The 18,275-nt window shown below is 38.6% G+C and overlaps 2 protein-coding genes and 1 pseudogene across 2 annotated transcripts; 2 read left to right on the top strand and 1 right to left on the bottom strand.

Moving 5' to 3' along the window:
- Positions 1 to 7,467: 7,467 nt before the first annotated feature.
- Positions 7,468 to 9,575, bottom strand: LOC147428873 (uncharacterized; annotated as a pseudogene).
- Positions 9,576 to 9,779: 204 nt separating this feature from the next.
- LOC147428871 (uncharacterized) lies at positions 9,780 to 14,145 on the top strand. Its single transcript, XM_086495604.1, has 6 exons — positions 9,780 to 10,110; positions 11,901 to 11,971; positions 12,051 to 12,142; positions 13,557 to 13,578; positions 13,665 to 13,861; positions 13,946 to 14,145. Exons 1-6 carry the CDS (start codon positions 9,780 to 9,782, stop codon positions 14,130 to 14,132), a joined length of 900 nt encoding a protein of 299 aa, XP_086351730.1. The 3' UTR covers positions 14,133 to 14,145.
- Positions 12,620 to 13,046, top strand: LOC147428872 (uncharacterized). Its single transcript, XM_086495605.1, has 2 exons — positions 12,620 to 12,878; positions 12,973 to 13,046. The coding sequence occupies exons 1-2, from the start codon at positions 12,620 to 12,622 to the stop codon at positions 13,044 to 13,046; spliced, it is 333 nt and encodes a 110-aa protein (XP_086351731.1).
- Positions 14,146 to 18,275: the final 4,130 nt, after the last annotated feature.

Below are 18,275 nucleotides of genomic sequence, written 5' to 3'. Positions count from 1 at the left end.
GCTAAGGTAAAACTTATAGTGCCTCATTTTTCTAGGATTCTACCCCATCAAGGAAGTTAGAATCTAGCACAAACCAATTAAGACTCTTTTGGAGCCTAGATAGGACAATTCGTGGAACTTAAGAAACTTATTATTGAGTTAGAGTCTAGTTTAAATAAGCAAAAGATCTTCAAACCAGCACTTGACTTTCTTACTATTCAATATTCAAAGTCCCTTGAGGCTAACAAATTACATACCTACTTGTAACCTAACTAATGAGTAAGTATATAGATCTAATCAAGTATATATAATGAGTCTTAAAACTAATAAACCAAGGGAAGAGAGTAGCAAGGTCCACTACTTGTCCAAGCTCAGCTCTAGACAACATAGAAATATACTAGTTCTACTAGTTGTCTAATTATAGGCATGGAGAAATGATAGAATGTTGACCACTTGTCCAACCTATCATCTCTAATAAGATGGGAGGTTTGGCCTTAAGATTCACCATGTAACCAACCTATACATCATTGTATTATGAAGAGTAGAAAAGCAAAGCTCCACCACTTGTCCAAGCTAGTTCTAAAATCCACATGGAGATAAGGAAGCTCCACCATTTATCGAAGCTCTCTTCCATTAAAACATGAACAAACTCAGCTATGTTGTAAAGGAAGGACTTTTTTCCAATGTCCACCACTTGTCCAAGCTAGGATCCATTAAAACATGGAAATAAACAAAGCTCCACCACTCGTCCAACCTTTAGAGTTGCAAAGTGTATGGGTTGTCTAGAAACTAGGTATGGGAAAATAATTGAAGGTCCACCACTTGAAACAAGGAGAGAAGCAAGCTCCACCATGTCTCCAATATGCTAGACTCCATTGAAACACCCTAAACCCATGATATTTTGTACATAGGGGATGTACATTCAAGGTCCACCACTTGTCCAACCTAGTATCCCTAGTAGCTTGATAGGTTTGGTCTCAAGATTCACCACTTGTCCACTCTATGTCATTGTATTAAAAAGGATTGGGTGTTAAGGTCCACTTGTCCAACCTATAAGGTTATATTTTAAATGGTATTTTTTCTCACAACTTGAACTACCCATGATATGTTTTACATGTGGGTTTTGTTTCAATGTACGCCACTTGTCCAAGCTGACTCTATTGAAACATAGAGAGAACCAAAGGTCCACCACTTATCCAATCTAGGCTATATTGAAACATGGAGAGAAGGATTCTCCACCATTTCTCCAAGATAGGCTTCATTGAAACATGGAGAGAAGCAAGCTCCACCATGTCTCCAAGCTAGGATCCATTTAAATACCCTAAACCCATTTTATTTTGTACATGGGGGGTTTTATTTCAAGGCCCACCATTTGTCTAACCTATTATCCCTAGTAGCACGAGTGGTTTGGTCTCAAGATACACCACTTGTACACTCTATGTCATTATATTAAGAAGAACTACGTGTTAAGGTCCACCACTTGTCCAACCTATAAGGTTATATCTTAAATGGTATCCTTTCTCACCACTTGAAATGCACATGATATGTTTTACATGGAGGTTTCATTCCAAGGTCCACCACTTGTCCAAGCTAACTCTATTCAAACATAAAGAGAAGCAAAGGTTCACCACTTGTCAAAGCTAGGCTCCGTTGAAACATGGAGAGAAGTAGCCTCCATCATTTTTCCAAGATAGGTGCCATTCAAACGGAAGTTATAAACTTGCGAGCTTTTGATTTCGAGCCTTATAATTCCTAGTTAGATCTTTTGCATATTTCATCATATATAATGAGCTTTTCACCACTTAGTGTAATCTATTTTTAAAAAAACTAACCACAAAATATGGATATAATACCCAACATTAATGGCTCAAGATAGAACCGTTGTTGCTAGTAAGCCCACAAATACAAAGAATCCTTCAATACATTTATTAAAATTAGTTTAATTAGTAATAAGAATAAAACATGCTTTATAAATGTGATCTAATAATTAGTAGAGACAAACTAAAATTCCAAAATACTTTGTAGTGAAATAAACCACCACTAAACCATGTGCCCAACACATGGACTTGCCAATGTGGACACGGTACCTTAATTTAATACTTCATTTCTCCTAGAAAGATAGAGCTCAAAATAATCTTTCTTGTTAAATTCTCACCGGATACCATAATGGGTTTCACAAAAAAGTTACAACAAAATAGAATTTACAATGCAGTTTGGTAATTAGTAGGGGAATCCAAGTTGCCAAAATACTTTTCGATGGATAAGTTTGAGTATCTGTTTGAGATCGCATAGCTATTCACTATCTTGAAACTGGACTTAGAAGACGAGGCTGAGCAAGTATGAAGGCTAAATCTTGCTTAGAGAGCAGTGGTTGATGCATTGCCATGTGTTGATTGCGCTCCAAACCCAGGACGTATATATAAACATAGTAAATATGTTTACAGGCTAGAAAGGCCTTCTTATGTTTCTCCCTCTTTTGAAAATCTAAACAAGTGCATGTAGGATCTTCTCGTATATGGACATCATAGCATTCACTAGTAAGAAGACGAAAAACCACATGATTGTGTGCCACCATTTCTTTTTCCTCTATCAATGTTGCACTTAGACTCTCGGCTCTGCAGCCAAGCGTTTTCCCGCTTCTTTTGAGATTCCATGCCTCCATTTTTTACTCCTCTTACATGATGAAGGAGTGGTTATACATTCACCCTCTCTTGGCACTATTACACACCGTAGTTGAAAACCTTCCTTTGAAAGGCCTGCATACTCCTCCTTTGAAATCATGGTACCAAGTTGAATTGGCCATGTTGTAGGTGTATCTGGCTTGTGATTGACTTGTTTGTCAACATTCCAAGTGTGTTCAACATTGTGGTTACAAAACCACATCCATTGAGCAAATGTTTTTCCATCGTATGTGCGCTCTGACCAAAATGATGGTGCGACCAACCCAGGACTTCGACTCTCAATTACATTCATACATTTTTTTTCCTTTTTCTCTTCCAAAGCATTTTCTACGACAATGAATTGGCATGCGCCTAAGGGCCCACATTGACCTGTGTATATCCTCTTCCAAAATTTGAGTTGCACTGTCCACACCACCACCATCACCATCTTTACTACCAATGCTATGATATTTTGTACTTTCATTGTAAGTTGGTCCTTCTTCTTTGATAAAAGTTTCCTACAATCTAGCTGAGTTATCCACAGTCACATTGTTCATATTTGTGAAGTTAATTTTTCGTGGTCGTCTGCGTTGGCAGCGATCTCGTGACTCCATGATATACCCTGGTCGGTGTGAGCTATTGCCAAGGTTTGAACTCTTCTTTCTTTGCACCGATTCTTTGTCACCATGTAAAATTGAATCTTGGAAGTTATTTTCGTTATCATTCATTCCATGCGGCACATGAGTCACCGTAGTCGGGGTTGGAGTCAACCTTGATTGTGCTCTATTCAAGAGAGAGTGTATGTCTGGTCCAGTACCTATGTATCGTCCAGTCAAGTATCCCAACTGCTTTACACATTGAAGATAGGAGTTGATGACATCTGTAACACAAGCATCATACAATGTGATCTTTTTTTTTCCTCCCTCTCCAAAAAGCCAGCTTGCATGTATACTCTACGATAAGTTTGTAGTAGGGATAGCAGCACGATCCCATGGGCTCAAGTCATCCTGAAAGATTAGAAACATTAGTTCACAACATTAGTTCACAACATTAGCTCACAATATTTACTACATAATTGTGAGATTTATACCCAAAAAAAACTCACAAATTATGGAAATGCCCCCCCAATGTGAGATTCTATCTTCCCACCAGGAGAACCAATTTTTCAAAGGCACCGGATTCTCTATTGGAAGACCATTATCATACCACCATCTCCTTATTGACCTAGCTTGCATTTGTGCTTCCAACAAAGTGTTACTTGTTTGCCATTTTTCGCACAAAGAAATATGCTCCATTTGTTTTTCATTTGGAATGAGTGCTCTTGTTTTCTTTTGGAGACTTTTCTCCCAATGGAACAAGCATGATCTTTCACGACCGTCCATTACATTGTTTGCTCCTCCATTGTAGACTACTCGAATAGCATTCCAATTGGCACCTGCCTCATCTGCCATAAACCCAATGAAATTTTCAATTGAATATCCATTCTCAACCATAACAGAATTGAGACTTTTCCAAAATAATATTTGTGACTGTGTATCTTCCTCCTTAGTCTCACATATTGCAATAAGCATCAAGCTCTTCATGCTGAGGCAAAAAGTATGCATGGTAAGACGTATTAGTCAATGATTAAATTATCACTTTTATATACATCTAGAAATTTATCTCCTTGGGTCGTAAACTGAGCATGACATGGTTGACCATCCTTCAACACGATGCGTATAGTCAAAATGGACCCAAGCATTTTGCAGATCTTCTTGACCAGCACGATCCATGTGTCTTATTAAATCAACTCCTGAACTAGAACCTTTGGTGGACATCTTAAAAACAAAACATTTATCATGAAGTCCTCCTTGGCCAGGAAAACGACTCCCATGAAAAAATGGGAACAAACATTTTTTCTTCAGTAAGAGAATATTGTCAAATCCATCGCCCACTACCACTGACCCTTGTTGTTTTTCTGAAGCAATGATACTCTTTAATATGTTATGCATTAGAAAAAAGAATTTAAGTACTATACTGATAAATATTAACAAAAATAATGTATCCTTACCTTTGGTTTTGCACAAGTGGCATCATCTCTTCTAGAAAGTTTTGAAGTTTTGCATCTCCCATAGAATGTCCCTTGTCAAGAATGAGTGAATCCATCAGAATTTGACGAGCCACAAGCATTTGAATTTTTTGAGGACCACTAGATCTATCAATCTTCAACACTGTTTGGACTAATCCTTGGATTTTTTCTATGGCAGCACAAGATGTACCTTTCTGCACATCATGCTCATGGTGCGCCTACATGCACTACCAATCTTGACATGTTGCAATCCCCTGGCAAAACGTAGTAAATTATGCATGGACATATAGCTTGACAAGTGACAACCTTGCCGCAATAATGACATGTAATCTTTGTCTTGTCTTCCTGAGCAAGGTAACCTTTTCCTTTTGGTTTATCTAAATATCCATGAAAATATGCATTATTGAATTCTTTATTGTTTAAATGGTACTGACAAACATTTCTATGACATTCCAAGGAGCCCAAACAATAACTCATCCAAACTGGACACCCAATGGACATATTGGTTGTTTGGGGGCGCGTCCATGTATGTCCATCAAATTTCTGCTCCATGCCACTCATTGACTTACATTTGCCAAAAGTTGATGGAAGTTCAAACACAACATTCCCGTTGTATTCTCTAGGTAGTTCTTCCACTTTCACAGGCCCATGAGATTGTTTCATTAGGTCTTTCAATCGCTGAGATGTTGAAAAGGATAATATCCAATCCACCATAATTTTTTCCTTTTTTGATAGTTTCTCATCACCGCTGCTGCTATCAAGGACAATATAATTCTCCTGCTGTTTTTTCAAATTTGTGTGCAAGTCTCCTTGGGTTAGTAGCTTGATAGCTTCAACATATAAAGCGCTTGTATTCAGTAAGTTTGTATCCTCTGAGTCTTCCACATCATTGGTTTCCTTCTCTGTATGCACCATAGCATATCTTTTTGATAAAGAAGCATCAAGAATGAAATGCTGATGGCCCTCCATATCAAAGTGAGATGGTGTTTCAACAAGGGTGACTTCAGATCCAAATTGTATTAGTGCATTCAATGTTTGAAATTGTTTGTGAGGTGGTAGTAAACTTTGCAAGAAATATGCACTAAGGAGGAGCTTTTCATCTCTAAGTTGAACCTCTCGTTCAAGTTCTTGATCACCTATTGTCCAGGTGATGATGAATGCTCTTTCATCCATGCTAACAACGTGGAGAAGACAGAGAGAAATAAGCAGTTAGTAAGGAGGTCAATATATGGAGAGAGACGTGGACAAATGGTTTTTAAGTAAGTTTTTATGCAAGTGGCATAATTGTTCATTATTATATTTTTTTATTTAAAAAAAACATTAACATTTCAATATATTTTTCCTTTTATATGTGGGCAAAAAAAACCCACAGTCGAGATTGTTAAGCGGTGGTTACAGAGCTAACCTCCTTATGAGTGGTGTATAAAGAAATCACAATTTTCGATAATATTTGGCACAAATCTCAATTTTTTTAGTTAATGAGTTCATCTTCTTATGAGTAGGCAGTGTTCGGGAAAAGTGTGCCTCAGCTTAGCCTTGATCCGGTTGCAAAATCAAAGTAGCCGGTTGAGGGAAGTGCAAGAAGGAGAAATTTCCACTTGAAATACATGGAAAATAGTGTAATTTTGCAAAAACACTGGCTAGTACTGTAAAATTACCGGTTCAGATTTGTCTTGGAGGGATTTTTGTATGTTTGTGAAAATGATTTTTCCCGAACACTGTGAGTAGGTGAAAAGATAGTGTATTTTAAGCGTATGAAATTGTAAAAATCCCCCTTGGATTTTGAACACCAAAAATTTTAGATTTTAAAATGTCGATGATTTGCCCTTATTTTCACCGATTAGGTGCAGTGTTCGGGAAAAGTGTGCCTCAGCTTAGCCTTGAGCCAGTTGCAAAATCAAAGTAGCCGGTTGAGGGGAGTGCAAAAAGGAGAAATTACCGCTTGAAATACATGGAAAATAGTGTATTGCAAAAACACTGGCTAGTACTCTAAAATTACCGGTTCAGATTTGTCTTGGAGGGAATTTTGTATGTTTGCGAAAATGATTTTTCCCGAACACTGTGAGTAGGTGAAAAGACAGTGTATTTTAAGCGTATGAAATTGTAAAAATCCCCCTTGGATTTTGAACACCGAAAATTTTAGATTTTAAAATGTCGATGATTTGCCCTTATTTTCACCGATTAGGTGCAGTGTTCGGGAAAAGTGTGCCTAAGCTTAGCCTTGAGCCGGTTGCAAAATCAAAGTAGCCGGTTGAGGGGAGTGCAAGAAGGAGAAAATTCCGCTTGAAATACATGGAAAATAATGTAATTTTGCAAAAACACTGGCTAGTAATGTAAAATTACCGGTTCAGATTTGTCTTGGAGGGAATTTTGTATGTTTTTTGTGAAAATGATTTTTCCCGAACACTGATTAGATGTAATGTATTTTTCTAGCCCGGATAATAGATGTAATTTTTAACTTAGGGCAACTTTTGTGTGCCCTGCTTTGCTTGCCTCTTCTGCTCGGTGGACTTGCTGCATCTCCTGTGTGAAGCCGTGAAGCAAGGTACACTCTCCTCGTCCTCCCCCGCACCCATGCTCCCATAGCTCGGTAACCGTGAGTGTGCGCGCTAATGGTTATCGAGCTGTGGGAGCATGGGTGCGGGGGAGGAGGAGGAAAATCAAATGACCACAAACTAATCCTACGTGAGCTCCTCAATCGTAAGCGAGCGCACTGACAGTTGAGGAGCTTCAGGTTTTTCTTTTTTCTGAGTTATGGTGTCAATTTTCTATGCAGCGGGAAGATTTATGCTCAGAAAAGGAGGCATTTGACAAGCATTTGACAAGCGTGCGTTCCATATCAGCGTTGGCATACGGCCTGGACAGCGCGCAAGATGACAGGGTAAGTTGAGTGCAACTTTTTTGAGCTGTTGAAAGCGATGTGCTACAAAAACCTATGCAATTTTTCTGAGCTGTTGAAAGAGATGTGCTACGTTCTAGGATCGTTTTGTGGGCTGGATTTTCAGCCACCTTTCTCTCCTTGCAAGTGCGTTTGTATGAAAAAATTGTGAACTCTTTTCTGGCTAATCCTTGCTGCAAATGGTGTAAAGGGAGAGAGAGCACATTGGATAAGAACTGGGAGGCTATGGAGGAGGGGAGGTAAGAGGCTAGCTGCCTACTGAACAGGCCTGCCGCAGCTCCATGGGGAGGGGGGTGAATCTCGTGATGGCCATGAGGCATGGGAGGAGGGGGAAGAAGGGACTAGTTGAGGAGGGGGTTATCTTTCATTAGGGGGTCATTGGGGGGTAGGTTAAAATAGAGAAGGTTATGGGGAGGAGGGTGATGATCATGAGGATGATTCTGCAGAAGGCTCAAGGGAGGAGGGGGCCTTGTATTAAGGGCATGATCACCAAAAGGAGAGAAGGGAGAAGGGTGGTGATCACGGTGGGGATGAGAAAGAAAGCTAGTAGAAGAGGAAGAGGATATCAAATCCGATGGACCCCCTACTCTTTGCCTGCTTGTAATCTTCTTGTTTTTCCTGCATCCCCCGCCAACCGGCACATTCCTCAATGCGCCCCCCTTTGTCCAATATCTCCGGCAGCTCTTGGTGGGAGCCCTTCTTATCCTTGCCAATTGACAACTCTGATGAGAGGATGCTCATCCAAGAGAACCAAAGTAAAAAAAAAAAATCGTTGTTTTCATATCATGCTACCTACTCGTCGACGAGCCAAAAACTTTGTAAATGGTCTCACCAAAAAACTCTCTAATGGTCTCTCCAAAATGTTTAGCAACGGCCCACAGTAGCTTACTTCCACCCTCCCATCCCCATCTGAATCACCAAAGTTAACACTACTAAACACAGGTTGTTCATCCCCCTCTTTGTCGGAATCCTCCTCGGGGGCCACCTCATTCAAATTGAAGCCTAATGGGCGGCTCTGTTTTGTGGCTAAATCCCTTTGTGGCTAGATCCCTTTGTGGCTAAATCCCTGCTTTGTGAACTGTTTTGTGGCTATATCCTTGCTCCTCGGGCGCCACCTCATTCAGATTGAAGCCTTATGGGTGGCTCTGTCTTGTCGCCATGTAGCTGTGCACGTACAAAGCCCTCATGTCGTTGCCATCCAGTGTTGGGGAAAAGTGTGCCTCAGCTTAGCCTTGAGCCGGTTGCAAAATCAAAGTAGCCGGTTGAGGGGAGTGCAAGAAGGAGAAACTTCCGCTTGAAATGCATGGAAAATAGTGTAATTTTGCAAAAACACTGGCTAGTAATGTAAAATTACCAGTTCAGATTTGTCTTGGAGGGATTTTTGTATGTTTGTGAAAATGATTTTTCCCGAACACTGATGCCATCCACATGAACCACATGGCTTTGCTCCGCACATGCAAGTTGATGGCATGACTGCTGATTGTTATTGGGATTAGTGTTGGTGTTGTTTGTATTGGTATTGCTTAAGCTAGTGTTGTTTGTGTTATCGATGTTCATATTATTCTGAGGTCTGATGAATCTTGGCCTTCCTCCTAGTTGCTTTGCATCCTGTTCATTTGCACCTAGGATTCCTGCCTTTATCAAATCCCTATCTTGCATGGCAACCTACAAATCACATTACCATGAACCCTCTCATTAAAATAAGCATCTGAGAATCCAAACCTAGTAAGGCTAATGTTATCACAACTATGACATTAGCAGTTTGAAGGCTTGTTATTCTGATTATTGCTTTCTCCTTCTTCGCTATTGGTCATGTCCGACGTTGTTGGTTTTTTGTGTAATAATATTAGCAATTTGGACTTGATTCATAGCCGGAGCGTCCTCACTTGCGGTTGCAGCTAGAGGATACAACATTGATCACTACAGCGGACAAATCCGACGAGCGGGCAGCAAATTTGGAGATCGGCATCTGGAGCAAATTTGGTACACTCTATCAAGTTCACACAAATTTAGGCCAGAGATTTTCAAATGCAATGGAAGTTCAATTAAATGCGTGTTATTATGGTGTTTGGCATGAAATGTAGCGGCATTAACAAGTGGTGCAAATTGTAGCCATTGTTTGAATGATCGTGATGTATAATGCTTTTTCAAATCTTTATTGATGTAGACATTTATGGCTCCCAAAAGACGAGGCAGCAAGTCAATCAAGAGAACGTTTGATTCTCCATGCATGACCTTGAGATCTGGTCCTTCCAAGAGAAGGCATCCAATCGATCAAGAGGCATCTTCTCATGCAGTTGCTACTCGTAGTCCTCATTTCAAACGAGGGGGAAAGAGACATAGAAAATGCTTCTTTGTTGATGATGAAGCTGCCGTGGAGGAAGGTTCTAACCATTTGGAGAGTGGGGATGATGTAAAAGGAGACGAGTCTCGAGAGCTGACAGTGGAGGTTGAAACAGGTGAGGATGTTGAAGATGAAGATTTAACAGAGTCTGATGGTATAGGTGAGGATGATGTGGCCCAACATTCTCGACACTTGGGAAAAAAAATCCCGTTGGGGATTATGAAGGATGTGTTAAGTAAATTTTACTTAAAACGAAGAAGCAACCCTCCACTTATACCTCTATGTCGTTTGGTTGCTCATGAGGCTGTTCGAGTGGCTACAGATTCTGCATCTTGGTTGATTCCTAGTTTTGACAATGTTGCTTACTTGGATACAATGGGATCTTTTTTGGTGTCAGTGAAAGATTACTTTGGCTCTTACATGCCTATCACTCCTCTTGTGGAAGGTATTTGGGATCCTATTTGGCAAGCTAAGAGTGTTTCATTTGATAATCATCTCAGTAAGGAGTGGCAAGAGCTTCGAGGGCGTCTGTTTTTGGTATGGGATGGCAACCATCGGCTGAAAACATGGATGTGACGCATAAAAGAAGGTAAGAATTAACATCGATGCACTAATTGTTTGTTAGATTTAGTTGTACCTTCTTTTTTGGCTAATTTGGTGTTCTTTTGTCAAGTATGGCATGATAATGAGGAATATCATGTGAGTGTGAGATGCCAATTTTTGGAAGTAGAAAAAAAAAAGAGGCCGAACTATTACTTGCTCTTGACACCACTAATGTGTAAGTTGTAAATTTGTGGTCTTTTTGTATTTCTAAATTAATCTCGCTTTGAACTATTTTTTTTCATTTTTTTTTATATTTATTGTAGCATTTCGCGATCAACAGTGAAACCAAATCTTGGGCACGAGATATACACGTTCCAAAAATTTGGTATCGCCAATAAAGAGAGCATTCTTGCACGTCTCGCTCAAGAGGACAGAAAGTGGGCTGAGATAGAGATGGCAGTTGAGAGTAGATTATATCAAGGAGTTCCTCCTTGGTATAATTCTCCTTGTGTGTTGATTTCTCAACCAGTTTGGAAGGTGAATTGTTGAATTGAGTATTAACTATATACATTTTTAAAGATTTTTTACGATTCATTCATTGAATGTAGTTGTGGTTATGTAGGATGATTTTAATGCATTTATTTCAAAGGAAACTGCAAAATTGAAATCTCTTGGATTAGATAAGGTGGAGTTTGAAAGGCGATTGCAAAAGGCAACTAAACAAGAAGAAGCTCGATTGAAGGATAGAGGTTATACATTTTTGACAATTGCCAATCCAGTTCATGGAGAGGAATTTTTTGAGTTGCTCTTTGATGTGAAGTGGGATGATCCATCCATGGTAAAAATCACACGAGACAAGTTAAATTCTTTGTGCTCCTCAAAACTACCTTCTGAAAGGTATCACACTTTTCAATACTTTTTTACTAGTTTTTTGTTTATGTTTTAAGATTCTAATGAAAATAGTGACATTAAAAGAGAGTTAAATTTCTCATAGTGAAAAATTTCTACATGAATGGTATATGAATATACTTATATAAGATGGTGTTTATGTTTTTGATATATTTTGGTCTTTAATGAAGGAAAAAATATATATTGGAGATTATGAGTCTTACAAAGGCCAATGATCAAGTCTTTTCCCACTTTGGTGATGTGAAGCACTTTAGGGCTTACATTAGAAAAGAAGTTTATTGGGCTCACATGCATGATGAAGCTTTGTTGATAATAAGAAGGTTGGAGGTTGAAGAGTTCAAATTGCCAGATGGATTTGAAGCTTTTTTCAAGGTTGTTTTCTAAACCGGTCACTTTTTTCTAATAAACGTGGATTTTATTGCATTGTTTTATGATTTGAATGACTACCATAGGTGCAATTAAGAAATCATGGCTTGCAAGATTTTCCTCAACTTTTAGGAGATATTAAAAGTGCAGGGGACTCCTCCAAAATGCTTGAGCTACAAGAGCCTTGTCAAAGAATTTTATGGGTGAAATTTCATGAACCAACAATGTCTTTGGCTCTTATTGAAATTATTTTGCTCAAGAGATTAAATGTTGTTATGGTGTAGATGGATGTGTGAATGTGTTTTAAACGGTACACTTGCTACTATGCCTATGGTTACTGAAGATTGGTCAAAGCTAGAGGATGAAAATACCATGTATCCCGGTTCTATGGTAGAGAAGGGTATTTCTATGTGGGAGTGTAGAATTTGCCCATGGTGGTTAGACTACCCTTTGGGGGTGATCCCAAAGCAAGAACTAGACTTACATGCAAGTAAGTATAACACTTTTTCTTTTTACATCAAGTTTATTCTCATATTCAATTTCTTTATTCTCATATTATTACATTCTTCTATTATAATATTCAATTTTCCTATTATCATTCAAGTCCACCATTCTTGAACTCGTTAGCATTTGATCTCTCTCTCTCTCTCTCTCTCTCTCTCTCTCTCTCTCTCTCTCATGCATGAAAAAATGCACAAGAAAGTATGTTCTAGTTTTTTATAAATGACTTGAGTTTGTAAATGCTAAATTAATTTTCATTATATCATTAAAATTTTCTTGTGGTAGAGTTTGTCGAAGAGAATAAAGACAAAGATAAAAACCAATCTGCTTCTTTAGAGCACTTAGAAGACATGGATCACAATCATGACTTGGCCGTGGATGGGGGCTCACAAAGAACACAAGAAAGAAATCACTCACTACCTCTTCAAAGAGAGCACCATAATCATGTGAGTGGGTCAAACATGGGTGAACACAACAAAACAACTTATCCATTAGGAGGGCTAAAGATTGACATGCCTAAAGAAAGCAATGAAAAAAGCATTTCAATAGTGGTTGAGTCAATCTTGGAGCGATCAACTTCATCAAGGCAACCAACCTCATGGAATACCGGTAAGTTTCTACTATTTAAATATTTATTTTTTGATAGTGCAAAACAATTCTATATTACTTGTAATTAAGATAAATTTTTAATGAATAACTGTAGGCTTTCAATTTTTGACTGTGGTAGATGCTCTTCTAGTTGATATGGCTAATGATGATTTTGCCATTCAAAGGTAAAAGAAAGGTTTTGTGGCTTGTGTTATCAACATCAATAGAATGTTCAAGGTGGATGGTGTACTAAGCAACAAACGTTTTGTGTGTAGCATTAATAATTTCTGAGCACTCAAAGTCTTGTCTTGTATCACCATTGTGAAGCACCTTGTCGTGAGGTGTTTCGTTTTATCTTTGCCGATTTCCATACTTCTTTGTTGGTGGATGGTTTAGGCCCAATTCGAGCAGGTTACTCAAAGTTTTTGTTTATGCTTTTTGTTTTGATCCATATCACTTGAGAAACTCATTCTAAACATCTTTTCAAAGGTGGATTAAGCAAAAAATTCCACAATGGAATATATTTTTGCCTTCTCTTGTGCAAGGTGTGATGGATGTAGCAGAACCTTTCTTGGCAGATGAAGGCTTTTTCGTGACTCTATGTCTTGCACAACATATTGGAGAGATTATTACCCATGCTATAAAGACTGGGTTATGACTTCATCGCACATGGACTCTCATGTGTAATGGGGGATATAGACACCCAGATACCCTAGAGGAGGTGAATCAAAATACCATGTTGTTGTGAAAGATTGCATTATTAACTTGATTTTGATTTAAGTGTGTACAATGTATGCTTATATGTAGGTAATTGATCTCACGATGGGAGTTTTTTGTCGAGCGGATGTTGCTACACCCACATACAATAGGGAGGCAGGAGAGAAAGTCTCTCCTCGCATGTTTCCTGCATCACAAAGCTTTTTAATGGAGGAGCATCTAGAACGCACCATTGTTCTTGATATACCTATCAGAGGTGGACCAGAGAGGTCACCCGACTTCTACAGGTGAGAAGATAATCATTTTAATGTAAATTGAGCTTTAATTTATAGTTGAAAAATGACTTACATATTTTAAATTTTCATGTGTAGATGGCTCCTGGCAACCTTCACGGATGACTCAGATTATGTACTAGATGTGTTTTCAGGATGTGGAGGTCTTGGCAAGGCATGTGGTGAGGTTTATCGATATTGTTTGTGCTTGGAGGGGGATGACATAGTCTATGAGGAGTGTCTCAAAAAGGTGGTTTGTGGTCCATATGTGGAAAAGAGAGTTTAGTATCACATCCATAGTTTTTTGAAACAATTATTGAACACACACTCTATTTTTTGTTTCAAGAATGTTGACATAGGACATCTAGGGTTTTATTGTGCATGTTCTTGAAGTAATTTAAATTGCATTGCTTTTGTGAACTATCTACTCTTTCTAACATCCATATGAAACACTAATATAGATACCTTGTTAAGCTTTGTTTTGAATACAGATTTCTTTGAATGCTCTCTCTCTCTCTCTCTCTCTCTCTCTCTCTCTCTCTCTCTCTCTCTCTCTCTCTCTCTCTCTCTCGACTAGCATATTTAAAGAGAGTAAGTTTGGGCATTTAATTATTCAATGTGAGGTGATGTTTCTAGGTGAATTGCAAGAATGTAAAAGATGTTGAAACAAAATGGAAAAATGCTTTAAATAAATCAAAAAGTTCAAAATAGTTTTACATTTCATAAAAAAGCTCGAATTGAAAAGCTCGCAAAAAAAAAGCACTCCATTCAAACATGGAGAGAATCAAGATCTACCATGTCTCCAAGATGCTAGGCTCCATTGAAACACCCTAAAACCATGATATTTTGTACATGGGGTGTTTACATTCAAGGTCTACCACTTGTCTAACCTATTATACCTAGTAGCATGAGTGGTTTGGTCTCAAGCTTCACCACTTATCCAGTCTATGTCATTATATTAAGAAGAACTGGGTGTTAAGGTCCACCACTTGTCCAACCTATAAGGTTATATCTTAAATGGTATCCTTCACCACTTGTCAAGGTCCATCACCACTTTTCCAACCTATAAGGTTATATCTTGAATGATATTTTTTCTCATCACTTGTAATGCCCATGCTATGTTTTACAAAGGGGTTTTGTTCCAAGATCCACGACTTGTCCAAGCTAACTATATTGAAACATAGAGAGAAGCAAAGTTCCACCACTTGTCCCAGATAGGCTCCATTGAAACATGGAGAGAAGGATGCTCCACCATTTCTCCAAGATTGGTTCCATTGAAACATTGAGAGAAGAAATCTCCATCATGTCTCCAAACTAGGCTCCATTGAAATACCCTGAACCCATAATATTTTGTACATGAGGGTTTTACATTCAAGGTCCACCACTTGTCCAACCTATTATCCCTAGTAGCATGAGTGGTTTGGTCTCAAGATTCACCACTTGTACACTCTATGTCATTATATTAAGAAGAACTATGTGTTAAAATCCACCACTTGTCCAACCTATAAGGTTATATCTTAAATGGTATCCTTTCTCACCACTTGAAATGCCCATGATATGTTTTACATGGGGGTTTCATTCCAAGGTCCACCACTTGTCCAAGCTAACTCTATTAAAACATATAGAGAAAGAAAGGTCCACCACTTGTCCAAGCTAGGCTCATTGAAACATGGAGAGAAGGAACCTCCACCGTTTCTCCTAGATAGGCTCCATTGAAACATGGAGAGAAGTAAGCTCTACCATGTCTCCAAGATGCTAAGATACATTGAAATACCGAATACCCATGATATTTTTTACATGGGGGGGTTTACATTCAAGGTCCACCACTTTTCCAACCTATTATCCCTAGTAGGTTTGGTCTCATGATTCACCACTTGTCCACTCTATGTCATTATATCAAGAGGAATTGGGTGTTAAGGTCCACCACTTGTCCAACCTATAATGTTATAGCTTGAATGGTATTTTTTCTCACCACCTGTAATGTCCATGACATGATTTACATGGGGGTTTTGTTCCAAGGTCCACCACTTGTCCAAGCTAACTCTATTGAAACATAGAGAGAAACAAAGGTCCACAACTTTTTCAAGCTATGATCCATTGAAACATGGACCTTAATACCAAATTATTCAAAGTAGCATGAGTGATATTTTTTACATGGGGGGTTTACATTGAAGGTCCACCACTTGTCCAACCTATTTTCCCTAGTAGGTTTGGTCCCAAGTTCACCACTTTTCCACTCTATGTCATTATATTAAGAATAATTGGGTGTTAAGGTCCACCACTTGACCAACTTATAAGGTTATATATTGAATGGTATTTTTTCTCACCACTTGTAATGCCCATGATATGTTTTACATGGGGGTTTTGTTCCAAGGTCCACCACTTTTCCAAGATAACTCTATTCAAACATAGAGAGAAACAAAGGTCCACCACTTGTCCAAGCTAGGCTCCATTGAAACATGGAGAGAATGATGCTCCACCATTTATCCAAGATAGGCTCCATTGAAACATGCAGAGGAGCAAGCTTTACCATGTTTCCGAGCTAGGCTCCATTGAAACACTCTAGGGGGTTTTATTTCAAGGCCCACCACTTGTTTAACCTATTATCCCTAGTAGCATGAGTGGTTTGGTTTCAAGATTCACCACTTGTACACTCTATGTCATTATATTAAGAAGAACAATGTGTTAAGGTCCACCACTTGTCCAACCTATAAGGTTATATCTTAAATGGTATCCTTTCTCGCCACTTGAAATGCCCATGATATTTTTTACATGGAAGTTTCATTCCAAGATCCACCACTTGTCCAAGCTAACCATATTCAAACATAGAGAGAAACAGAGGTCCACGATTTGTCCAAGCTAGGCTCCATTGAAACATGGAGAGACGGAACCTCCACTATTTCTCCTAGATAGGCTCCATTAAAACATTGAGAGAAGTAAGGTCCACCATGTCTTCAAGATGCAAGGCTCCATGAAATACACAAAACCCATAATATTTTGTACATGGGGGATTTACATTCAAGATCAACCACTTGTCCAACCTATTATCCCTAGTAGGTTTGGTCTCACGATTCACCACTTTTCCACTCTATGTCATTATATTAAGAGGAATTGGGTGTTAAGGTCTACCACTTGTCCAGCCTATAAGGTTATACCTTGAATGGTATTTTTTCTCACCACTTGTAATGCCCATGACATGCTTTACATCGGGGTTTTGTTCCAAGGTTCACCACTTGTCCAAGCTAAACTATTGAAACATAGAGAGAAACAAAGGTCCACCACTTGTCCAAGCTAGGCTCCATTGAAACATGGACCTTAATACCAAATTATTCCTAGTAGCATGAGTGATATTTTGTACATGGGGGGTTTGCATTCAAGGTCCACTACTTGTCCAACCGACTTTTCCTAATAGGTTTGGTCGCAAGATTCACCACTTGTCCACTCTATGTCATTATATTAAGAATAATTGGGTGTTAAGGTCCATCACTTGTCCATCCTATAAGGTTATATATTGAATGGTATTTTTTCTCACCACTTGTAATTTCCATGATATGTTTTACATGGGGGTTTTGTTCCAAGGTCCACCACTTGTCCAAGCTAAATCTCTTCAAACATAGAGAGAAACAAAGGTCCACCACTTGTCCAAGCTAGGCTCCATTAAAACATGGAGAGAATGATGCTCCACCATTTATCCAAGATAGGATCCATTGAAACATGGAGAGAAGTAAGCTCCACCATGTCTCCAAGATGCTAGGGTCCATTGAAATACCCTAAACCCATGATACTTTGTACATGGGGGGTTTACATTCAAGATCCACCACTTGTTCAACCTATTATCCCTAGTAGCATGAGTGGTTTGGTCTCAGGATTCACCACTTGTCCACTCTATATTATTATATTAATAAAAATTGGGTTTCCATATCTAAATGATATCTAAATGGATCTTTTCTTGGATAAGTGGTAGACCTTGAGACATAAATACCCATTCCACACTAGAGCATTGGTTAAGCCTTATGCACTTCAAGCATACCTTTAACAACAAGTAGTAGTTATTACTTGACTTAAGTCTAGTTGAACTCCATGGTATTGAGACTAAGAGAGAGTGTAGCATAAAAAAGAGTCAGGATTTTAATTTGACTTTCTTTCTATTAATGAGTAGATCATAGATGGATTTTGGTATCTAATAAAACCTTAGGGTAGACAATGTAAAACTCATGTCTATTATTGTGTTTGCATTAAGTATTCTTGTTCTTTAATTTCAGAATAATTACAGATAAATGGATTGGCTATATGTTGGCATAAATTGAAGAAAACTATTTAATTACCCATCCAACCTCCTCCAAGACCTTGTCCAAGGAATCAACCACCTCCTTATCACCTACCACTTGCTTTCAAGGACATCAAAAGAGTACTTATCTTGGATCTAGAG

Source organism: Adiantum capillus-veneris, chromosome 22 (genome assembly GCF_014529385.1).
Source record: "Adiantum capillus-veneris isolate H3 chromosome 22, ASM1452938v2, whole genome shotgun sequence".
Taxonomy (NCBI): domain Eukaryota; kingdom Viridiplantae; phylum Streptophyta; class Polypodiopsida; order Polypodiales; family Pteridaceae; genus Adiantum; species Adiantum capillus-veneris.
Note: the sequence above shows the minus strand (reverse complement) of the source record. Positions and strands in the feature narration are given on the sequence as shown.